This window comes from Astyanax mexicanus, chromosome 19 (genome assembly GCF_023375975.1).
Source record: "Astyanax mexicanus isolate ESR-SI-001 chromosome 19, AstMex3_surface, whole genome shotgun sequence".
Classification (NCBI taxonomy): Eukaryota; Metazoa; Chordata; class Actinopteri; order Characiformes; family Acestrorhamphidae; genus Astyanax; species Astyanax mexicanus.
Genome location: NC_064426.1, coordinates 6,598,376 through 6,624,179, shown reverse-complemented (window position 1 = coordinate 6,624,179; position 25,804 = coordinate 6,598,376). Strand labels below are relative to the sequence as shown.

The window sequence follows — 25,804 nt, the reverse complement described above, 5'->3', positions numbered from 1 at the left end:
ACTTTACATTGCACATTACTGTACTGTTTTTTTCCGCACCATAAATCATTTTAACCCTTTGGACAGCTTGTTAAATATAATTTGTTGGGTTAAAACAGCAACAGTACTGAAATGTGCACTGCAGAGGTGGAATTATCCAGCATTTTTTAACCTCATTTGTTAGCTGCCATTTAGCAAATGGTCCATTATTATAGACATTAAAACTTAAATGTGTTTGCAGTGAATCTACACTCAAAATCTGTTTAAATGTTAACCACAACAGAAGCAAGGAAACTGACAATCCACAGTAATTATCTATAGTAGACTTTAACATTAGGTTAAAAACGCTGGGGCATTATTATTATTTTTTTTACAAGAAGATAGTTTGGTCGCTTTTAGAATGGACCTCAATGGCAGCCCGGCATTGTTGTGCCATTACTAGTGTTAGGGGAGTAGTTTGGCAAAAAAAAAAAAAAAAAAAAAATCAGCAAAGACATGCATGATATCTAATGTGTGCTTTTTTATTCTGCGTACTGTCACTAATCTAATTTCAATGTATTTGATGCATAAAGCTAAAATAGTGATTTAGCATTTAGATACTAATCCTGTTATGTACATATGTTTCAAATTAGGTGCCATATTTATGTTTACATGTACTTATGTAATTTCATACTGTATTTAAATGATGTTATTTACAAAAATGATTAAAAAAATGTGTTATGAGCAGATTTAATATATTTTATGGGGCATGTATTTACAGAGTAACTGCTGACTATGTCTGTCTTGATCACTTTTTTTATTGGATCATATAGACTACCAATCAAAGGTTTTATAACACCCCTATTTTTCCCCCTTTATTTTAGCCACTTAATCTCTTCAGGTCTAGTGAATAAAGGGAAATGCTACAAAATCCAGTGTACAAAATCTTGCAGTAAACTTCCAAAAAACAAAACAAATAAACTATACACTGAAAGAAAAAAATTAGTATTGTAAAAAACTCTGTAAATATTAAAAGTAAAGTATTTTCTTTAGAGAAATTACAGAAGAAGCCTAAGAGCGGTGAGTACTGTTCCCAACACTTTCAAAAGACAGGAAGACGTCTGGCTGACCACATGGCAACAGCTTTAACCTTTAGCTTAGATTAACATGATTGGACTGAGTCTTAGTTTTAGCAGTGAAGAGAAAAATTAGAGATCTGTCAGGAGCAGTAATAGTAAGTAATTGCTAAGATGACACAATAAAAAAAGCTGCTTATCTTGGCCAACTTAAACAATAGGGGTGTTCTAAAACCAGTAGTGTATATATTAATAAGTAATAAATAAGCGTAGTTAGCAATATTATTGTGGTTTTAAGACCATTATATGTGATACACCATCTTGTTTATGTTAACCTTGTTGTTCAGAAAACATATACAGTGCGATGATATTGAAATTGATAATGCATGTAATTATTGTGACAGGCCTATAACTGACAGTGAAAGTCTAGTGTTTGCTAGATATACATTATTGTGCAAATGTTTTAGGCACCTTTGGGAATTTTAGTAAAAAATAAGTGTCTTATCTGGGCAGTAAGTGTTTATTAGCTCAGTAAAACACATTGCAGCATTATAATAAATACAAACAGCAATTTTACAAAAAGCAGAGCAGCTTTTACAACCCTGTTTTTCTTAAAACATCTCCTAATCTCTCCTCCTCATCTGAGTTTAATAGAGTTATTTCCAGCTCTCATCATATTAATCAACACCTGGTTTGGTAAATTACTGGTAAATGTGGTAAATCAGGTGAGCTGCTGATGGAACTGAATATAATATACACATGCTGGCTGAGGAGCATCCAGGAGAAATCTGGAATCTCTACACTTTCACCTTCTTCAGCTCGGCTCACAGGATTTAACATACTTAGTTAAAAATGAGAATTCCTTGTTATGTTTTACTGTATGTATGTTTATTTGCATCTGTTTAAATCATAAGTGGTGTTTTTTCAGGTCAAAACACTCATATTTCGGAGATTAGTGTTGGATTAGTGTTATTTGCTTTGGTGCCTAAAATGTTTGCACAGTACTGTACTAGATATCAAACCTGTCTTTGCTGATTGACTGCATCTGGATGATCACTGATGAATCAATTTATAAGATTTCTTGACAAACTCCAACTGTACAGGGTTATGATACCCACAACAACCCTAATCGTTCCAGTCAATGACCTCATAGAACAGAGCCTTTATCATGCGGGCCTCGTACGTGACCGTGTTTTTGCCGATGTGCATGCGCTCCTCCTCCAGGGGCTGCTCGATGACGGCTGGCACATTCCTCCCGTACACTTCAGGGAAAGAGGGAGGAAAAAAGTAATTAGCCCCGCTGAGAAGAGCAGGCTTGAAATTTAATTAGCGCCTTCGCCTTGAAAACAGCACACTTTATCCCCAGCTGAATAACACACACTGTAAACACAATCAACCCATAATCCGTCAGATCCTGTTCCACCATTTCATACAACTGTCAAACTGCACGCGGATAATCTTCCAATCAGCCTTCAGTTACATAAAAAACACACACTGACCTTTTTGGACCGAGCTGAAAGGAAGGGTACTGATTGATATAGCCAACCCATTTGCATGAATGACATTTTTCACTTTTTATACAATGTATATCTGACTGAATTATTTGTATTATTTTATGATAAGTGGACCAATAAAGATGCCTTAACATGACTTAAAAAATAAAACCTTTTATATTTATTGTCCTTTAATTTATTTTTTTAAATAGAATGTTTCCTCCATCTGTAAAATAGTTTAGATGCAAGATTTTAGCATCACAGCAATGATATGTAAAATGATGGGACCAAACTCAAAAGCGTGTTTAAACAGAAATACATCTTAAGTGTTTTTTTGGGGGTTTTTTTTGCTTAAATTCATACTTGAGAAATACGTTAAATTTCTCTTCATAGTTTTTGTTAAAATCTTCTATTTACTGTGATGTCATAACGACCATTGAGATTTTACTTCATTATAATGTCATAATGGCCATTATAATATTATAATTACCACTGTGGTGTCATAATTGCCATTGTAGTGTCATCTTGGCCCTTGTGATGTCACAATGCCTATAGTGATAACACCTCATTGTGATGTTATAATGACCATTGTCTGATAATCAGAATTATACTAGAATTCTAGACATATTATGGGATTTTCTACAGACACTGCTCTAACTGCATCTGTGTTAACAATTATAGTATATACAGAGATTTGTTAAAACCCCCAAAACACAAAATTCTAATCATAGATCTTCTTTAAACATGGTGTGGACTTGTCTTGGCTGGTATCCAAGAATTGCATCAGGTTGGAATAATTATTTGATGTTTTACAGATCAGATTTACAGAGCAGAGTATCAGGCTTGTAATAGTGAATGCCACCTGCCTGGCTGGACCCTTAGCAACAGTAACAGAGCATTCATAAAAAGATACTTACGTTCACAGTTTTCCAGAAACTGGACGCAGTCTTGGACCACAGTATCTCTCAGCATGATCATGTGCTTGGCCATGTTCTCCAGCAGGGAGAGGAAGCATCTCTTGATGTAAAACCACGTGTCCGTACCAAGCTGAAATCACAACACACTCTGCAATCAGTCCGCTATTCTTTTATCACATTATTCTAATTCACTGCATGGTCTGCTGAAAAGAGTGTACGCGTCTCTGAAGGACACCAAGATGTGTTGTGATCTTGACTGCACATTTTTAATCTGATCTGGACCAGCATCCCATAATCACACTTACAAAGACACTTTTATTAAGTGATACTCCTAGAGCCTATTGGTGGGCTATAAAGGCCAATTTATATTTCTGCGTCGACACTATGCTGTAGACTACGTGTATCCAGCGAGAGTGCGCCACATAGCGGAGTGCGTTTATACTTCTGCGTGCGTGTATCAGTGGCTCTGCATCGCACTGCGGCTTAAACTGCGAAGGTGGGACTGTGTGGGCGGGAATGTATGGCCTAGCAGACCAATCACAGCTGTGGCTGTCCATGTTGTGCGACATGTAGATACATAGGCTAAGCCGTAGGTTCGACGCAGAAGTATAAATTGGCCTTAAGCCTCTACTGTTATGCCAACTCATTGTGATGTCATAATGCTCATAGCAATGATACCCCATTGTGATGTCATAATGGCCATTGTGATTTGATTAATTGGTGGGCTGTAAACCTGCATTGCTTATTAGCTACATTTAGAATCTCTCAGGGCTCCGGCAGCTGATGGCAAGCTGCATGACCGGGACTCGAACCAGCGATTTCCAGATCATAGTGGCATTTTAATGTATAAATACTGTAATTGAATACAGAACAACTCTAGCTGTATCTGAAACTAAGCCCATATTCACTATTTAGTGCAGTATTTCATAGGGTTACACTATTTTGTAGTGATGTCCAATAAAATGCAGTGGTGAATTTTCAGTGCACTGTAATAATCATACAGTACACCCTAATATACAGTGAACAAATGATGTACCCTATATTGGAAATGGAATACTTGTAATTCAGTGCATTGTTTGGTTTTTAGGATTTGCATTATTAAAAAGGATTTGCATTGAATGAAGAAGAGCATTCATCTCTTACTAGCATATCAAATTATGCTCCCTATAATAATTGTGCCCTATGTAGTGCTCTAGAATTTTTAGGTAAGGGATAGTGAATAGGACACAGTTTTAGGCACAGCTTATGTAATTATGTTGAACCAGTAAAGCAAAAGCAAGATGATGCTGCAGCTCTTTGGAGGTGGTCTGTGGATTGTCCTTGACTGTTCTCACCATTCTTCTTCTCTGCCTTTCTGATATTTTTCTTGGCCTGCCACTTCTGGGCTTAGCAAGAACTGTCCCTGTGGTCTTCCATGTCCTTACTATGTTCCTCACAGTGGAAACTGACAGGTTAAATCTCTGAGACAACTTTTTGTATCCTTCCCCTGAACAACTATGTTGAACAATCTTTGTTTTTAGATCATTTGAGAGTTGTTTTTGATGAGCCCATGATGCCACTCTTCAGAGGAGATTCAAATAGGAGAACAACTTGCAATTGGCCACCTTAAATACCTTTTCTCATGATTGGATACACCTGGCTATGAAGTTCAAAGCTCAATGAGGTTACCAAACCAATTTTGTGCTTCAGTAAGTCAGTAAACATTAGTTAGGAGTATTCAAATCAATAAAATGATAAGGGTGACCATACTTTTTTATCTAATTTTGGTTTAATGCATATTGCACATTTTCTGTTAGTACAAGAAACCTCATTTCAATCCTGAAATATTACTGTGTCCATCAGTTATTAGATATATCAAACTGAAATGGCTGTTGCAAACACTCAAATATTTAGAACTAAAAATTATTAAGATTAATAGGGGTGGCCAAACTTTTTCATATGACTGTATAAAAGACATAATATTGAGAAAATAATAATTAATAATAAATAATTTTGATTAAGTCAGACTGCAACCCTGTAAATGCAAGCTATGGCAATGTACCTTATTACGAGTGCAAAAAGCAAGAGAAATGAGCAGTAGCTCTAAGCTCAGCAGGACGTTACCCACAGGAGAGAGTGAGAATGTTTCTGAGAGGATAGTGTTTGTTCAGCTGGTTATGGTAGAGTGTTTCTCATTTTTAGAGGGATAAAAATAACATGTGCTTAACAGAACGTTGTACAGAATGTGTAGAGCATGCAGGATGTGCCTGAAACTTTATAGTTTTAATGTAAGCCCGGTTTTACCATATGTTTTTCAAGTAAGAACAAGGGAACAGATAGAATATACCTTCTTGTTGTACGGCTCCAGACTCTTTATCACACGGGAAATTCCGAAGTCGTAATTCCCTTTAGCACAATATAAAGTCCTGCAAGCATAATTAGATGTGTTACAGTTTGAAATATATAGAATAACATAAGAATAACACTCTTATGAACAGAACCAACATTCTAGTACATGTAAATAGCATATTTGCAATATTTGCATTTTACATTCTAACTGTTTTTAGACAAATAACTTATTCTGCCATTTTAAAGACATTGTATCCATAGGTACATTGTAAGCCCAGATAAGTTGCCTTAAAAAAGTTAAGTAATGAAAACTTAAGTTAGCATAACTTAGAACATCATGTTATTACAACTATAGAGAAAGTTGATTTAACTTTTTTATTTTTGTTATATTTTAAGACCAAATAAGTTGAGTTTTCTTTTAGTTTTATTTTTTTGCCGGTTTGCTCAAAAATGAATGAGGAATGAAAACTTGAGTTAGCATAAATTAAAACGTCAAGTTATTACAACTTAAGGGGAAGTTGATTTATTTCTAAGGAAGCCCAGGGGGAATCACTACACACTGATGGTGAGTGTTAGTCAGAAACTGTTGGACACACCCAGTATGCAAATAGATTGTGACGGAAGCCAATGGAAAAGAAGCTGCCAGTGGCAACAGACTATTTATAGACTTATTAGAAGTCGGTTCAACTCAAAGATCTCAGTTTGAATAGTACAGTATACGTGCCCACAAAGGTTCAACTAACTCAAAATAGTTGAGTATTGTTTAGAAATATCCAATTTGATGTAAAACAGACTCAAACAACGTATGGGTTTACAGTGTAGTGTGTTATATATAGCAATACAATCCAGTGCTTACCCAATCACAAGGTTGACAATGCACAGATGAAACACCTTCTTGTCTGGATCGTTGTAAGACACCTGCTCTTCTTCTTTCTCGATTTTTCTCATCAGTTCCTCTGCCTTCAGACACATGTGAGATGTGAGAAACACTAATAAAACCTGTACAGATAGAAACTACTGCTTTTGCATCAACACTTACCTCTTCATTTTGGCTCGTCATGATGTAGGACACGCACAGGTTAGCCAGGACAATGGCACTGACATTGAGGATCTATGGAATAAAGCATGGCTGTTTATTCAGTTATAGCATGGGAATCAAAGCACAAGCGAATGGCACACAAATCCAAACAGCAAGCTTCGGACAACACACCGTCCCATGCATTCAGGCAATACGACTGTGAGACCACGCTTAAAATACCAGCACTTATTTTACCGAAGGCTTTCGTTTGCAGGGACACTCCTGAATGTTACACTGTTCCAGCTAGCAAAGGCAAAACAAACAAACAACAGTTTTTTCATTTATAATTTCTACGCCTAGTGTTGGTTCTTCAACTCCTGTAGATAAATAGCATTAATATGTGATTCATAAAACATTACAACATTACAATAGCAATACAAAATAACAAATAAAAAACAAATATCTGAGACACATAAATTTAATAACATTATAATATACACAGATGAGCCAAAACCTTATGTCCACTCAAATATAGTGATTAAGCTCTTGGATATATATATGTAATCAATAATACATGAGAGGGACTGCTTTAACGTGTAACATTGGCACTGCTGTGCTGCGATCATAGACACAAGGCCACACACCACAGTTTCATTATTGCTGTTTGGTTATAAACACTCTGCAAATTAAAATAGTATCATTACTGCTCTGTTTGTAGCTGTGCTGTTTGGCTTGTAAGCGCTGCATCATTGCTAGGTTACCTGTATGTGGTGGAGTAATACTGTTCATGTAGAGCTTCGGTTACAGCGCATTACCAGCTGATAAGGGCACTCACAGAATGCCTCTCAGCCAATCAAATTGCAGGGTTGGAACTAACTGTGTGATATACTGTCAATGCTTTTTTTGTATTCATTTTTGCTGATTTGTTTTTTACTTTTTGTCATGGATGTTTGAATAAACTTACAGAATATACCTTGTAGAAGATCAACACCATTTGATCATTTGTCAGGTGATCATTAAATTTTGGCCCATGTGTGTAAAACGTAAAGGAACAAACTATAAGAATACACTATATGGAAAAAAAAGCATTGGAAGCTGTGTGTACTAATATTGTAAAGTGGAAGCATTTAGAAACCACAGCAACTCAGCCACAATGTGTCTGACCATCTAAAGTCTTCAAAACTCTGATGATGCTCTGCTGAATGCCTATTAATGCCTATATATTTAGAATGGGTATCATAAAGACTCATTAAAGGGGACATATTATACCTCTTTTTCCACTCTTTTCAGTTAGAATAGGTCTATGGACTATATAAAACATGTTCATGAAGTTCTTCGCACAAAATCACTTTTACATAAAGAGATCTCACCAGCTCTATTCTTGCCCATTTTCAGTCCCTTTTATATTGATCCATTTAAAGCCTCTGTCACTTTTATGTAAATATGTTGTTGCTGGCCATACTCCATGTATATGCTGGGTGGTTACTATATGTTAGGGTTAGCTTGTGACAAATGGCAAAACATGTACAAGTTAGTTCATGCCTAACTGCAATAGAAGCACAAATCATCATTTGACTAGCCACAGTAGTAGAAGATACAGATCCCTCCGTCAGACAAAGTCTGCTGGCTAATCCTGCTTTGTCCGAGGTTTTCAACCAAAATGACTGAAATAGCATTTCTTTAACTGATGTAGTGGGTGGGTGCCTTGGGGGTTTAGGGTGTTAACAGGTGAGGGGTGGTGCCAGGGTGGTTCTATGGATGTTTTCTTATGGTCACGTCAAAATACAGGAACCATTCAAACTAATTCACAGAAAAACTGGATAAATGGCTTTTTTGAGCTTGGAGTGTTTTTATAGGGGCAGTCGAAACCTAAGTTAAAATACAAAAGCATGCTATAAGAGAGTTTTGCATATTATGTCCCCTTTAAATTTTTATTTATACGTAGGTGTCCTAATACTTTTGTCCATATAAAGTCTCTTCACAATGAAAAAAGTAAACATCTTTTAACAATCAAGCTCCTCATCAGCTCTGTCATTTGTAGCAATCATTATATAGAGCTTCTTTTAATGTTAAAGGTACCACACTGACAGCACTTACATTGTCGTAGTGTTTCTTGACAATGGGCTCATAGAATCCAATGGCCTCCTTGTATTTGTTCTCCTGCATGAAAAGCACATGCGCCACGTTGAGCTTCCAAGTGTCATGCTCGTTGCAGAACTCCACAGACTTGCGGAAAATCTTCTCCACCATGTTGTAGTTCTCTCGGTTCCAGTAAATCTTAGCCTGTGCCATCAGCACAGGAATGTACCTGCAAAAAGATTTATTAAGATTAATTTAAATGGATCAATTCTGGCTCTATCTGTTTTGTTAGAAAGAAACATGAAACATGAAAGGCTGACCTTTTATGACCTTTTATTGTGAAACAGTGTAGTTTGCAAACTCACTGTTTAACCACACAGAATCATGAATTACAAAGCCTTCCAGGTTCTCCAAGACAACCACTAAAACCACTTGACCCTCGCTGCTTTCTGGGTGCCACAGTGATGGCTACCCACCACTTCAGGCACTTGTGCTGACCATGTCATTGTGCGTGTGTGTGTGCGTGTGTGTGGTCACCACATGGATGGGTTAAAGCAGTGATAACATTTAATCTGTGTCCAGCAGAAGTACAGTAAAGTACACAATGTGGACTCACTCCTCTAGAAGTTGATCATAGTCTTCAAGTGATTTCTTCAGGCCTTCATCATCCCTCGTTCGCCGTGACTCTTGTACCTTCAAGGATGAAACAAAGCGGTTTCTGAAGTGAAGCATCTGGCCTGTGTATTTACAGCACAATAAAATAGCAGTAATTTTGTGCATATGTTAATTTCCCCATCTACTCGTGGTTTGGTTACTTGAGATAAATATTAGTGTTTGCTACAAACAGGGTCAAAGTGAAGACAAATATCTTCAATAACATAATATGGATGGATAACAAATAAATATTCCAGCTCACTTTTGTATTACATCATCACACATGGACTATCAGTGTCTTTTCTCTCTGTGTTCAGGTGTGTTCACGGTCACACACTAAAGAGAAACGGATAAAGTGTAACCTGTTTGGTAACCTTGCGTAATTGCTCGGTTAGTCTTGCAGCGATTTCATCCAGCTTTCGAAAAGCCTGCAGGATGAGACACAAAAAATGCATAGTTATCAAGTTGCCACATATGTATACAGGTATTTTAGAAAAATGTAAAAAAAATAAAATAAAATAATAAAACACCAGTTGAAACCTTTCTTTCTGTCATATTAACTTATTAACGTGGAACATCACTAACCAGATAACCCTCACAAGAGATCTTTAAGTTCATACTGTACAATTGAATTGAATAGCTATTAGCACAACAAATGGTTTTAGAACACATTTAACCATTACCAAACATACAACCACAGCAGCAGTTGAAAAGCTAAATGAGTTTTAGGTGCTAGATATTAAGATGTTTTGGGTTGTGTTTTTTTTTATTCTAAGCTCCACAATACAGTTCTGCACAATTATCTGGAATTCATGAGCTTGTGAGTTTCAGTGGTTAAAAATGAGGTTGATTCCAACCCTGTTGTCTTTGGGGATCGTTATGTGCTCAAAAACCCTAGCTGGTACATCTCTACCTTCACATAATTGTATATCAACCCACTTAGAGCACTACTTAACCTATCCAGTGTGTTCAGAACTACTTGTTGTAACTGTTAAAGAAATGAAGACTTCTATAACCTCTTCTGGAGATGTCTGTGACGTCAGCATAGCATCTAGGAACTCGTACAAGTACTGTTGAATACAGAAAAACAAATGTTAAACTCACAACTCAATCATCTACACACATCTAAACTGAATTTGGTAAGTACTACAGCTGCATTATGATCATGATGTGTTGTCATTAGATAGGGTATATATATGCTTCTATTATTACAATAAAGGCAGGCTTTTACATCTGCATCTAAGATAATGCTTGAAGAATTAAAAATAAAGACAAAAAAACAGAAAACAAAGATACAACTATCAGAAGCAAGCTAATGCACTTCACATGGCTTTTCATGTACTTTTTTCATTACTTTAGTAATCATTCGGGAAGCTCTAAGTAAGTGGAGTTAAAAACTGCGTCTCTTACTGTTGAAAGGAACTTGTAAGTGAGGTGCGCGTTTTCAGCCATCACATCAGCGGCAAGGTCAAAGTACTGCAAGTGAACAAGGCAGAGAAGAAAGAGCCCATTTACTCTCATAACAAAGCACTCGCAGGAAGAAAAACACACACACTTTCACTGCACGGCGGGGAGAGCTTAGCCCCCATATTAAAGCACAGCTTGGGGTATTACATAACCAACAACAAAAATGCGCTCCCTAGGAAAGCAATAAATGAGGCACAGAGTTGATTACCTACATACTGAAGTTTTGCCTTAAAGTAATGGCGGTTCCTCTATTTTCAGAAAAAAAAAATATTTTCTGCACTTTTCACTACAAAATCAGGATCCTAAATTTCCAAATAAACATCATAGTAAGCCTTATGCATTTTGGATCGTGGAGTCCTGGGGAGTTAAATATGAACTTTCTGAATAAAGGTGTTTGAAAAAAAAGGCTGCAAAATTTCTCTCCAACTGTTAAGCATGGGGGTGGATGGATTGCAGCAGAGATTCTTTGTTTGGTTTAGTCGCCCAGACGCATTTTATTTACTTTGCTAAGTTAGTTGTTTTTCATTTTTCATTATTTTAAAAAGCAGGCCTTGTTTGCTTCACAGAGCAATATTTTATTTTTATTTTGATTAAAGGACATCAAATATGTCTTTAATGACTGATTTTGGGTGAGAGGGAAAGGAGGAGGGAAAAGGGGGGGCAATGAGTACATTCAACAACTGCTTTCAGAACATTGCATTACCTCATATTTACAGTAGAGCAGAAGCAGGTTGCCAAACGTCACCGGTGGAAAAGGGTTCTGCTGCAGGAGAAAAGCCAGCTTCTCAAAACCCTCTGAAGGCTTTGTGTCCATGTTCATCAGAGCCTGGTTGTGAAGGGTGACTGGATCCAGCTCCTGAACACAGAAATATATCATTACATAATTTATATACAGTACCAGTCAAAAAAGAATTTAAGTGGACATACTTAAATTCAGTGTTATTTAAAAAAAATGTTCTGCATTGTAGATTAATGATAAAGTCATTTAAACTATAAGAAAAAAACATATGGAATTATTTAGGAAACAAAAAAATGTTAAATAAACCAGAATATGTTTTATATTTTAGATTCTTCAAAGTAGCACCTCTTGCTTAGATGACAGCTTAGAGTCACCTGGAATTCAGGCTTTCAGTTAACAGCTGTGCTGAACTCGTCAAGAGTTAATTACTTGAATTTCTTGCCTCCTAATGAATTGAGAGCATCAGCTGTAAAGTTGTGAAGAGGTAGAGTTACAGGTATACAGTGAATAGCTCTATTTGAGTAATTTTCTAATCCATATTATGATAAAAACTACTCAACTAAGTAAAAAAATAAAATAAAATAAAAAATGAAGGTCAGTCAATCCAAAAAACATTATGATGAAACTGGCTCTAATCAGGACCGGCACAGGAAAGAAAGAGTGAGAGTTCCCTCTGTTGCACAGGATAAGTTCATCAGAGCCTCAGACACCGTAAGTTAACAGCTCCCCAGATAAGAGCACCTAAATGCTTCACAGAGTATTTTGGATTTTTTTAACACTTTTAAGTTACTACATGATTATTTGTGTTCCTTCATATTCTGGTTGACTTCAGTATTAATTTACCATGTAGATAACTAAATAAATAAAAACACTGAATGCGAAGCTCTTTCCAAATTTTTGATTATGACTGTATAACATTTTAGTTATACAATATATAATTATTTTTTTATGTTTGTGTTAGGAAAATGTATATGTATATGTGTAAATAGCAAGTGTGTGAGTTTGTTTGGGCTAAAACCTGCTTTATTACAGTTTCATGAGCTTAATTACCATCCAGTTATTCAATCTCAGTAATAAATTAATGCATTTTTTTTGTTAATGGAGAGCTTGTGGATAATAATGATAAGCTCTGCTTTTATGGGCTGGGTTACGGCACAGAATTGGAACACCACCACAGAGAGTAGCATAACTTTTACCACACTGTAATATATAATCCAGAATAATTACCATATAGCGCTATGTGGCATGATGTGTGGTTAGCAAGCTGAAGAAACTGAAGTAAGTAAATAACTGAAGTTTCCAAAGATAAATGACTGGTTGTGAGTCCAATAAACAGGTAAAATCAATAGCTTTATTGCTGCTTGACACCAGAGGGCAGCAAACAACTAAATGAACCAAACCTGCTTTCCAGGCCAAAACAAGCCTGGTATATGCTCTAGAGTTATATTCAGTACAGGATAATTAGTTGATTTTGATAAAAAGTAGGTACTGATTAACATTTTAAAAGTGTATTAACCTTATAATAAATAGATCATTATCATTAATTATTAATAGGTACTAAATAATAAGTAAATACGTTACTTAACAATAGTAATTGCCGAATAGTAATGAATAATTACTATGTACTGAATAATCAGTAGATACTTAATTAGTATTTTTAAATAAAGAATGAGTTGATATTAAATAATAAGTAGGTACTATATAATCCGTAAATATATATTAAAAAAAAATATTTGTTGAACAGTAAGTACATAATAATTGCTACTTATTAATTTTTAGGTGCTCAATAAGTACAGTAATTTGTGCTTACTGAATAATTACTATTTACTAATATATTGGAGGGTACTATATTTTATACTATATTTTTAGGTACTGAATTTAATATTTTGGATGTGCAGGGTAATTAAATGATGCTTTAAATTAAGTATTTACTTAATAATTATAAGTGGCCACTAAATAATTAGTAAATGCTTAATAGTAATTGCCAAACAGTACTGAATGATTATTACTGTATGTACTGAATAATCAAAAGATATTTAATTCAAAAAAAGGTATTCACTAGATAATAAGCATAATAAAAAAATATTTAGTATATGCTTAATTACTCATATTTGTTAAATAATAAGTAGACAGTAAATAATTTGGGTTCTAAAATAATTAGTAGGTACTTAATATTATATTAAGTACTGAATGATTAGTATGTTCTGAACAGGTGATAGGTGATAAAAATACTGTAAAATAGCTGGGGTTTAATAGGTTACAAAAGATGCAGTATTATGGGTACCACTTTAAAATAAGACTACCTTTATAAAGTGTTTATAAATGGTTTACAATTAGTTGGCTGTGGGTTCACTATTTGGCAAACAACAGGTCATTGTTGCCCCTTCTACGTATGTGTTATAACTGATTATTAATGACTTTTAAGGCATTTACAACCTAACTAGTAACCATTAATAAACTAATTGTAAACCATTTATAAACACTTTATAAAGGTAGTCTTATTTTAAAGTGGTACCGTATTACGTAATAATTTTATCCAAAAATGTAATAAAAAAGGGGAAAATGACTAAAATTCCACAGTGACAGTCCAAATCTAAACAAATGAAAGGATAGCTAAACATTTTGTATTGCTGACTGAATCGTTGCTCTAACTGGGCTGTAAAAGTGGCAGTGTTCCTAAACACCCTTTCCTGAGAGGCAGGAGCAGTGTATTTAATGAGAGCTTATGTAAGACAGGAGAACTGTTTGGATTGATTAATTCTCGGCGGGAGAACTGGCACACAGACATGTTACTGCAGCCCCGACATCATTCCAGCAGGCAGGTGGAGCTTCCCTGCGTACAGCTCGAGCCCAAACACAGTCGGAGCAGGATTAAAGCAATCGATCCGGCACAGAGGACGCGTCTGCTCCATCCGCAATTAGGAGAAGGAGAGTCTTCCATGGGTTTTAAGAAGTTTAAACCTGAGAGATTTGTGGCGGGTTTGTCACGACTCCTCGATTCTCATGACCCAAAAGGTTGATCGATAAACTCTTCCACTGACAGTGAGCCTACAAGAGTTAGCACGCCCGTAATCTTCTCTGAACTGATGTGGAAAAAATGCAGCCAGTGACGGACGTCTCGGATCGCCTGACAGCTTCTGCTGACAACTACAAAAACAAGCTGAGGAGATGAGTGAATGTTGGAAGAGTAGAAGAGGCACTAATGAAGGGCTTCTGCTTTTGATTGCTTGAGTAATACCTGAAAACATCTACCCACAGTTTTGATAATCCTTTGAGTCTAATAAAACTTGACAACAGTATTCTTTATAGGGGTGTAAATCAAAGAGGAAAATCTCATGATACGATGCCCATAATAACGATGTTATCATGATACTGTAATATTATTGATATATTACAAAACAATTCTCTACGATACTTCCCAGCATCTGTGGTACTAATTATATTAAAGATTCTGAGTAATCAGTTTGTACTTAACATTATATTAAGTACTGAATTATTATTATTATGTACAATTCTCTATGACAGGGGTGTCCAAACTTTTTTTGTTGGGGGCCAGAAGGAGAAATATATTTGAAGTCACGGGCCACACTCTGTAATAAAACAAATAATGAAAAATACCACTTTAAATTATTTAAATTATTAAATTATTTCATTTACACACCATTTTACTTGACTTACTATCTTTATCTTTGACAGTGTTGTGTAAACTAAGATTTTTCAAATTGATGTTTAATTTCATGATGTCTCATAATATTGAACTCCTTAATTACGTCAACTTTTAGACTCTTTGGCCCGTTTTTCTGCGCTAGAAATGCGCACTCTCTCCGCTTTTAGACTCTTTGCCCCATTTTTCTGCGCTAGAAATGCGCACCCTCTCCGCTTTTAGACTCTTTTGCCCCGTTTTTCTGCGCTAGAATGCTCACTCTCTCCGCTTTTAGACTCTTTGCCCCATTTTTCTGCGCTAGAAATGCACACTCTCTCCGCTTTTAGATTCTTTGGCCCGTTTCTGACACCTAGCATTCAAGCTTTGAATCTCACATTATAAAAAGCTGCTTAACAGCGGGCCAACTTTCATTCTATTTCTAAAACACCTTACGGGCCGCTCCAAAAAAGTATAACTTTAGTTTGGACACCCCTGCTCTATGATACCTCACAGCATCTGTGTTACTGGAGATTATAAAAATAAAATACTCCTGAATAATAAAATACCAGGAATGATGGATTTCTTGGTGTCAGTTTCACAGAAATACACAACCAATATTCTTCACCACAGCTTTACCCTATAAATTTGATTAGTGCCACCATGTGGAGTAATGAAGCAGTAACTTTAGTAAGTCTATTTGGCGGACTATTATTGTCCCACCCCCTATTAAGCTTTTTTCTATGGACGTGGAACCGGCACCATTCTCGTTTGCAAACCTAATTTTTAACCATTCGCCGTATTTCCACCAACAAAAATAGGTTCTGGAACAAGGACTAAACTGATCTAGTTTAAAAAAAGAGATGCTAGGCTAATCTTGGTCACAAACAGTGGACTTATTCTGGTCTGTCACCAATCTTTTCTTTGTAATTTCACACCCAGCAACGTCTCTCAGGCCACACAAAACACATTCATGGGGACATACTATTAGCTTAAATACACACACAGACCAGATTTAATCTGTAAGACATTGGATTTACATGGTATTATGGTAACTGTAAAGGTTTAGAAGTATGACTATTGGAACTGTAGTCTCTCTCTCTCTCTCGTGTGTAGAGAGAGCGATCTCTCTTGATCAATGTTTTTATCTTTCTTTCCTCTTTATCTCTCACTTTTCTCACATTTGGATTTGAAATGGCACTGATATTTTAGCTTTAACATCTCATGTTAACTCATAAAATCATGGTAGACTAAATGTGGACATACATTTTTCTGTGTGCGTGCGTGTGTGTGTATTGAAACATACTGAACATGCTAAATTTACATTTTCTTGCTTCAATAACACACTGCAGACTCCTTTAACTTTAAATCAGTACATCAGGTTAACATCAATGTGCAGTAAATTGATGTTAAAAAAGGATTAGTACAAATTATAGCTGTACCTCTTCTGATCTTGGCGGCATATCAGTCAGTGCCTCCTGGGCAGCGTCATCTGTGTGCCAAAAAAAAAACAGAAATGAAAGAACATACGCTTTACTTTGTTTACTTTGCTCACATGAAAAATATGCGTGAAAGTGTTTTGTCCTGAGAAACTTCCTGCTACAAAATGAACTTCAATACATTTCACTTTGCAGCCAAGCACCGCAGTACACTGCACTACCAGCATATCAGCAAATAGACAATTAGCCCAAAACACCATAAATAACAGTGCGTATAATAACAGCATCCCAGGATTCAATGTGTCCTTTATACTGCTACCCTTCAGGCTCTTACATTACAAATTTGGCAGGCTGTTCTATTTGTACTTACGCTTCTTCAGCTGGTACTCAATGGCTGCTTTTAAATTAAAAGCCTCAATCAATGCCGTTTCATGCAGCACGAGTGTGTTTCCGACACTCTTTACTTCAATGCCTTCTGTCGTCATACCCACTCCAAGTTCTGTGAGTAGAAAAAAAAAACAACACAAAGAACTCTATAATGAGAAAGTCTACTGATTATATAAGTATGTTTATATAAGGTCATATGTATGCTAATTGCATGCATCCAATTACTTTGTATATGAGGATTTTTAAATAAGGAAAAATAACAAACCATAAACAACTTAATAATACATTTACAAACAGCTCTAATGAGCATTTAGCAGCACACTGTGGTTCTACAATTACAGTTCAGGGTTCATACATTTTTAATCCAATAAAGTTGCATGATTTTTAATGACTTTTTCATGCCTTCATGGCAAATTTTCATGGCCATAGGATTTTTAAAACATCAGTGCAAACATGGACAATAAAAACAAAAATTTTAACTTTAATGATAATCAAAATTGATTATAGTAGGCCTAAAATATATCTGACACAAAATCTCTTATAATAAAATGTGTGTCAGGTCCTGAGAGCTCCATTGTGTAGGGCTAAATTGCTGAATTAACTCTGAGCTGACATATTTTTTAGCTTAAAATTAAATTTTTCCATGAATAAATGGAGAAACAAAGATTTCTAGACCAAATTTCCATGACTTTTCCGAAACTTTCTGGGTGTTTTTATGTTTCCAAAGCTTATCCAAGCCTTATCTAGGTTTTTCATGACCATATGGTCCCTGATAGTTAGTTATGTATCTGTTTCTCTGCACACTTTATTATCCTCCTTTCACCCTGTTCTTCAATGGTCAGAACCCTATAGGATAGAAAACCACCACAGAGCAGCTATTATGATTACTTGGGTGGTGGGTCATTGGGTCATTATTCTCAGCACTGCAGTGATTAGTAGTGATTAGCATGGTGGTGGTGTATGAGGCGTTAGTGTGTGTTGTACTGGTTTGTACCAGTGGATCAGACACAGCAGTGCTGCTGGAGTTTTTGAACACTGTGTTCACTCTATTACACACCTCCCCTCCACCTTGAAGATCTAAAGACAATAGCTCATCTCCTGATCTACAGTTTGTGTGGGCCACACCATTGTTCTCTGTTGGCAGGTAATTACTGGTTGTTCTATTCTCAGGTCTACAGTGACACTTACCGTATTTTTCACACTATAAGACGCATTTAAATCCTTTAATTTTCCCAAAATGCATAAGTTTGTCTTATAATCTGGTGTGCCTAATGTATGATTTTTATCAGTCATGTATTAAAGAGCAGCCAATCTGCTGAAGTACAGCGTTATACAGTGATGTTTCTCCAGTACCGAGGCCGGACCATTAGCTGCTAACCGCAGCGCTAGCTCTTTCGCAGCTCAGGTAAGTATTATCTGCCTGTAGCCTGCTGCTAACCTCGGCTAGCACTGCTGGAGCTAAGTGCTAACCGAGCTAAGCACTAGCTCTTTTGCCATTCAAAGTGGAGTTTATCAGACTCTTGCCAGCGCTACAGTGTTAAAACAAGCTACATGGGATGAACTGCTAGCTGATAGCGCTCTGTCTTACCGGAACACTCAGGGTTCCTCAGCGTAGTGCTGTCGGGCGGCGGTTGGCTCTGATGCTAATGCTGCTAGACCCAGCCTTATTGTAAATCTGGAAATGTAAGCGTACTGTAAAAATGGAAGTTCTTTAATCACCCAGCAGAGGTATCTGTGTAGATTAACATCCAGCATTTGTCTGACTTTAAAAGAACATTTATATATTTTTTAAGAATTATAGTTTTGTTTATTTTGCTAAGTTTTACTTAACCCCCACCCAGAGGCAAGATCTGCTGAATTTAAAGTGAAGCAACACCAATCTGTGTCCTATCTAGTCGCTTAATGCACCTTTTAATCCAGTGCGCCTTATGTATGATAATAGACCAGAAAATAGACTTTCACTGATAATCCAGTATGCCTTTTAGTGCGAAAAATACAATAGGTGTTTAAAAACTCCAGCAGCACTTCTGTGTCAGATACAAATCCATCACAACACATGCTAACACACCACCACCATCTCAGTGTTGTTTCTGGAAGGATGGTGCTCCATCCAGTACTTTTGTGATGAACTAGAAAGTTGGGGATTAATAAATTGAGAAGATTAGTAGAAAAAGAAAACAAACAAATCATTCAGTAATTGTGACTTAAGGGTTTAAACACCAAAGCTCATGCTTTTTTATGATTATTACAAGAAATTGTAAACTTTTCCAAGTGCAAACCTGGATGCTCTCTCATCCCACGCTCAATTATTTCTCCGATGTACTTGAGCGCTGCTGCGTATTGCTTCAGGCTGTAGTGACAGAGGGCGATGTTGTATGCCAAATCTGAAACAAGAACCAACAAATATGATACAGTGCAATACTGACGTGTTTTCAGAACACTTCCCCCGAGGTCGGGGATCTGTATGCTGCATCCATATCCATAACATCTAAATTGCTACCCTGAGGGCTCAACAAGCCACAACTGGCAGTGAGGGATACTGTTTTTACTGTTTGTGTGTGTGTAAATATGGGGGATTTGTGTGGGCGTGGGGTGTCCTTGTTACCTGGCTGATAGCCCAGCACTTGCATAGCGGTCACAAACTTCACGCAAGCCTTTTCATACTCCCCAAGCTTGTAGAGCAAGCAGCCCTGATCCACATCGGTGTCCGGGTCATCCACGGGCAGCTGCTCCACCAGGGCCTGCGAGAGCCAAAACCAAAAGTTTCCTCTGCAGAAAACTCATCTTTCCAGCTGTGCAGTGGTCAATGAACAATTTTCCATATCTGACATTCAGTAATGTTTCCTCTATTCCAGTCTAGACCTGGTTAATTTTACATGATATTTTGTGTGATGGGTGAGGCAGGATATTTGGTGCTTTTTTTCATTGACACAAGTGTAAAAATATAAACTAATCATACACTGTAAACCCAGAAGTTGTTTGAACACAAATAGATTTAGTCTGTTTTACATACAAATATATATTTTTAAACATTACTCAACTAATTTGAGTTAGCTGAACATTTGTGGGCACATATAGACGTAGACAAACGTAGATCTTTGAACCAACTATTAAAAGAACCAACTTATAATAACTGAGTTTAATCTGTTGCCATTGGAAGCTTATTTTCCATTGACTTCTGTCACAATCTATTTGCATACTGGGTGTGTCCCCCAGTTTCTGACTGACACTCACCATCAGGGTGTACTGATTCATCCCGGGCTACCTTAGGTAAACTTGTACATATATACAACATGCATCATTTTGCGAGCTAAAGTAACTATGTGTTGGCTGTGCTCTCAATACTTTTAATTCTTTACTGTTATCTTTCTTCATCTACTTTACTATAAGTATTAAAAAAAGGTTGAATGATATAAAAAAGAATCAACACTTTTTATACACCTGACTATTGCATTCAAAGTAGAATTGTTATGCAAACAATTGATATAATCAAAAATAATAATTAAAAAATAAAATACTATCATATAGTTTGTGTTCTGGTTAAATTGGTGGAACATATGTTAATTATGTATTTTTTACTAAAACCAATGGATAATCTTAAGTTTGAATATATATGTATATGTATTTGTTAAGTTCACTGTAATTAAAAATTATATTACCTGAACTTAAAATGTATTAGGTAATCGGTTACAACAAATGTTTTGAGTTTAGTCAACTTATTGGGTTTTACAGTATGTATGTTAATAAAAGAAAATAGTCTAATCAAAACAATATTTTGGAGCGGCCCGCAAGGTATTTTAGAAATATAATGAAAGTTGGCCTGTTAAGTTTATAGCGCAAGAAAACGGGCCAAAGAGTCTAAAAGCGGAGAGAGTGTTGATTTGTAGTGCAGAAAAAGGGCAAATGAGTCTAAAATTTGCCGTAATTAAGGAGTTTAATATTAACACATCATGAAATTAAACATCAATTTGAAAAATCTTAGTTTACACAACACTGTCAAAGATAAAGATAGTAAGTCAAGTAAAATGGTGTGTAAATGAAAGTAATCAGGAAAATGTATTATTTAAAGTGGTATATTTAATTATTTGTTTTATAACAGAGTTTTTGGCCCGTGACTTTAAATATATTTCTCCAACAAAAAAAGTTTGGACACCCCTGCTTTATTGCATGGTATTGCCCTCAGGCAGCAACCCCTTTTTTGATTACACCAATCCTTTCATTTTTTTAATGTTATTTTTTGCAAAATAATGTCACAGAACACAACTTTTTTGTTTACTTATTAAAATAGTGATTTTTAGTTGTTGCCTCAGGGCAACATTATGCAGCTAGATCACATTTATTGGGCATAATTGCGAAAACAATGGTGGTTATTATTTTATTTTCCTTCTGAAAAATATATAATCTATGCCACATGGATTAATGAATTAAGACATACACTATGGATATCTAAAATAAAGTGTATTTAAAAACATGTATTCTACTTTTGTTGGAGCAATTGTCTCTGCTGTTTAGGAAGGCTTTAGAACACTAGATGTTGTTGATTTTACGTCTGTAGTGATTGGTTTCATTTATTTAAGTAGAACCTCAGCAGACTACTGTATATGATATAAATCCACAGATTACGGTGTAGTTTGGAAACAGAAAAGCAAAGAGGTACCTTTCGAGTATGAGATCGAATTGAAGCAAATGGATTAAGAATTAGAAGCTTTGCTCATTTATGTCAGATATCAAGATGTCATCAGATGATCAGACGTCCTGCCTAAATGATTTATTTAACATACTTTTTTATATATTTTACCACATAATGTGAGACATTTTTGAACAATATTGTAAAACTAAATCAATAATACTCAACACAACACTTTTTACACATACAACACATGGAAAAAAAACATTTAATAATAAAACTACACACTAACCATTGCTGCAGGAAAATCCTCTTCTCCATATTTGATAGCAGCTTGCAGCTTTATCATCTGGTGTTAAAAGAAAGATTTTTTATTAGATTATAAATTATTGCTGTTGAAATAATATAAGCAGGCATATATACATGTAGTTTGGCTACTTATTACTTATTATTTGGCTACATTATTGCCTTTTACTAATAATTAAATAGTTTATTACTTTTCCAACTGGAAGAGGTGAACATTCATGGGTGAAATATGTGATCTAACATACATTTAGAAAAACAGCTGCAGTAATATTAATGAAAAAAAACTTGTATTTTGTTCTTATTAAGCTTATTAAGTGGGTTTTATACGTCTCTTTTTTATGTAATACTCTAAAGTGATCTCATGGGTTACAAAGACACCAAGGGTGAAATCAACTGTCCACTCAAGCTAGTAATCAAAACATTAAACTACCAACCTTAGTGTGACTTGTGGGGTTGTCCAGAGTAAAGGTAGCCTTCATTGCCTCTTGGAAAGCACACGCTCCATACAGGGACTGAGCATAGTAGAGTTTGTAGTCCTCCACCTCTGGATGCAGCTGAATTAGCTGCTCATAACACTCAGCAGCATTGGTGAAATCCTGCATGTGGTAATAGCAATAGCCCAGCAGAGATAAGGCAGCCCTGGACTGGAAGAACAGCAGAGGAATGTTTACAGCTTACTGTCGCTGTCCAAAAAAATTAAATAAAATAGTCTATACATTTAAACAGAAAATCTGTTCCTTGCCCACTTTTTAGATTGACTTCCACTGAAAGTAAAGAAGGTTTTTATCTCTCTCCTGTATAGTTGCTGCTTTGGAGATACATGATTTTCATTGGACAATAACGACATACAGTCCAGTGATTACCATTTTATTAACATTAACTTGTAACTGATACCTTTACAAAACATTATGCAGAGGATAATTCATCCTAAAGCCCAAATAATACACAGCAATGTTAATTGTTTATCCATAAAATTACATACAGTATACACAAAAGCATTAAAAATACATGACATCCTACTCACTTTCATCTGCTTTTGAAGTTCATTGCTCAGTATGTGTATAGCATCTCCATATCGGCCATCTTTGATCTTACGAGGGAAAAGAACAGAGATCAGTTAATTACGAACAAAGCTGTTTTTTAGGAATACAAAAATACTATAAATACATTAAAAAACATTATTATTTTTATATATATATATATATATATATATATATATATATATATATATATATATATATTTGAAGTCAAAGCTGCAAGTGGGTTTAAATGGTTCCTAGGATTAAAGAGTGTATTTACCCTACACTCTCTTTCTTATTAAACAATAATAACCTTTTTTACTAGTAAAAAGTCAAATTAAATTAATATCTAAATATATAAATAGATTTTATTTATTTATTTATTTATCTATCTATCTATTAGTCAGAACCAGAGTAGTAGAAATTAAAAATAATAATATTACAGAGACTAAAACTGCACATTACAACAGTTCAAAACTAAATGAGGTACTTATACAAATTAAAAATATTGTCATTGTGAGCATTTATTTGCAGAAAATAGAATGGCTAAAATAACAAAAAAAAAAGATGCAGAGCTTCCAGTCATAAGTTCATATTCATAAAGTTTTAAGAGTTCAGAAATCAATATTTGGTGAAATAACCCTGGTTTTTAATTACAGTTTTCATGCATCTTGGCATCATGTTCTCCTTCACCAGTCTTACACAATGCTTTTGGATAACTTCAAGCAGTTCTTTTTGGTTTGATGGCTTCCTTTTGATTATATTCCAGAGGTTTTAAATTTTTTTAAATAAAAAAAAAACAACCATAATTTTTAAAGTGATCTCTTTTTTTTCCCCAGAGCTATACGTATGGGTTCTAGTCAGAGTGGGTATGTTGACATTTTGCTTGTCAAAAATCTAGTATAGATAATGAATAACTGTAAATTGTTATGTATTTGGACTTTTTACTAGAAAAATGTAAAATGTAACAAATATTTCTATAATTAGAGGGAATGAGATTTCGTGCAAATCACTGGTAGGTTAACTAGACATTTAGTTCTGAGAGTGTGGATGGCTATTATTATTATTATTATTATTATTATTATTATTATACATTTAGAAGTATAAACATCCAAAAGACAGGTTATTCTGGAAAAACACCATCAATATTTTGGCCAAGAGACCAGAGGAGAGCTAGCTAAGTTAATAAGTTAAGTTAGTGAGTTAAACTAGCTAATATAACACAAGATATTAATTCAGTAGCGTTAATCCTTATATAAGCTATATTAAGTATAGCGTCCGTTAGCACTAAGCTAGCTGCCTGAACCAAACTCATAGCTAGCGTTAGCGTTCACACTGGCACAAAAGCGGGTAAACTCACCATTTTATAGACTGTGGCGGTGTACTCGCCATCTTTAATCGGCGTTAGTGTCATAGTGTCTAGTTTTATTTTATAATAAAATAAGCTAAAAACACGGAAAATGAGCCGCCAGCTCAGTTAGCTAGCTAAGCTAACTGTTTGGGCTAACGGGCATCTACACACAGGCTCTGGTAGCGTAGCAACGAGAGGAAGGGCAGACGCCATAATAAAAGTCCCTGTTCCAGCGCGCAGCCGCAGCACTGCAGCCTGAATAAATATATTTTTAATAAGGAGAGATTTTAGATTTTCTTACCTAGCAGATTTTAGAAGTTCTCAAATGTGTTTTATATATTTTTTCTGATTTGTCTCATTTTGTCTTATAAGGCCATAAATCTCCCTAGAAAGCAAAGAACATTAAATTAACTTTATTATTTTAACGTTGCCTAATGGGTAGTGTTGAAAGGGTGTGAATTTGTGTGGTAATGTTAAATATTAAAGTTAAATTAAATTAAAGTAATGTTTAATATAAACTAAAAAAATAATAATAATAATGAATCAAAGTAAAATCAATGTGCACAAATAAATAAATTCTGACCTCGGAAATCAACACTGTTTTAATGGATTAAAGATGGAAAAATAAACTTTGATTTAAAATACACTTCTTGGCCAAAAGTATCCTCTCATCTGCGTAGTGCTTGGTGAGCTGAGGCTTGGATGGAGTTGCTCAACCATGGAAACTCATTTCATGAAGCTCTAATCTAATATCCACATCAACCACATTGGTCTTATAGTCATGATGGTCAACCAGCTTGATGTTGGTGATGCTGGTCAACCACCTTGGTCTTGATGATGCTTATGCTGGATATACAGTTTGGTCATGGTGGTCAAACCAGCTTGGTATTTTTGGTCATGCTAGTCATGATGCAAATCATGCTGCTTAACCAGCTTGGTCATGCTAGTCCAACTTGTTTATCATGCTGATCGAGACACATCAACAAGCTTGTTGGCCAATATAAGCAACAAGAGTCATCTAGGTCAACTAGTTTGGTCTTGTGTGTCCTGTTAGTTGTCCAACTGGTGATGCTGGTTATGTTGATTTATCAGCTTCATGATACTGATCATGCTGGTTAACCAGCTTGGTCCTATTGGCCATGCTGGTCAATGAACTTGGCCTGGTTCATCATTCTGTTCAACCAGCTTGGTCGTGATGGGGATGCTGGTCAACCACCTTGGTGTTGCTGCTCATGTTGGTCAACCACCCTGGTGTTGCTGCTCATGCTGGTCAACCAGCTTGGTGTTGCTGCTCATGTTGGTCAAT

General features: G+C 35.6%; 1 protein-coding gene across 1 annotated transcript; it reads right to left on the bottom strand.

Moving 5' to 3' along the window:
• Nucleotides 1-441: 441 nt before the first annotated feature.
• On the bottom strand, nt 442-24,696 carry flr (fleer). Its single transcript, XM_022675793.2, has 19 exons — nt 24,508-24,696; nt 23,153-23,218; nt 22,563-22,772; nt 22,115-22,171; nt 19,801-19,936; nt 19,475-19,579; nt 17,179-17,307; nt 16,812-16,861; nt 11,694-11,846; nt 10,934-10,999; nt 10,540-10,593; nt 9,886-9,951; nt 9,486-9,562; nt 8,888-9,098; nt 6,812-6,883; nt 6,629-6,732; nt 5,771-5,849; nt 3,445-3,574; nt 442-2,296 (listed from the first exon to the last, which is right to left on the bottom strand). Exons 1-19 carry the CDS (start codon nt 24,559-24,561, stop codon nt 2,160-2,162), a joined length of 1,956 nt encoding a protein of 651 aa, XP_022531514.2. The 5' UTR covers nt 24,562-24,696; the 3' UTR covers nt 442-2,159.
• Nucleotides 24,697-25,804: the final 1,108 nt, after the last annotated feature.

What these genes read in the sequence shown, in the direction of transcription:
- flr (XM_022675793.2), bottom strand. Translation starts at nt 24,561, where the DNA reads ATGACACTAACGCCGATTAAAGATGGCGAGTACACCGCCACAGTCTAT. An exon ending in ACCCCACAAGTCACACTAAG is followed by an intron (nt 22,172 to 22,562) that starts GTTGGTAGTTTA and finishes TTTTAACACCAG; the next exon opens with ATGATAAAGCTGCAAGCTGC. An exon ending in ATTGTCAACCTTGTGATTGG is followed by an intron (nt 5,850 to 6,628) that starts GTAAGCACTGGA and finishes TTATGCTTGCAG; the next exon opens with GACTTTATATTGTGCTAAAG.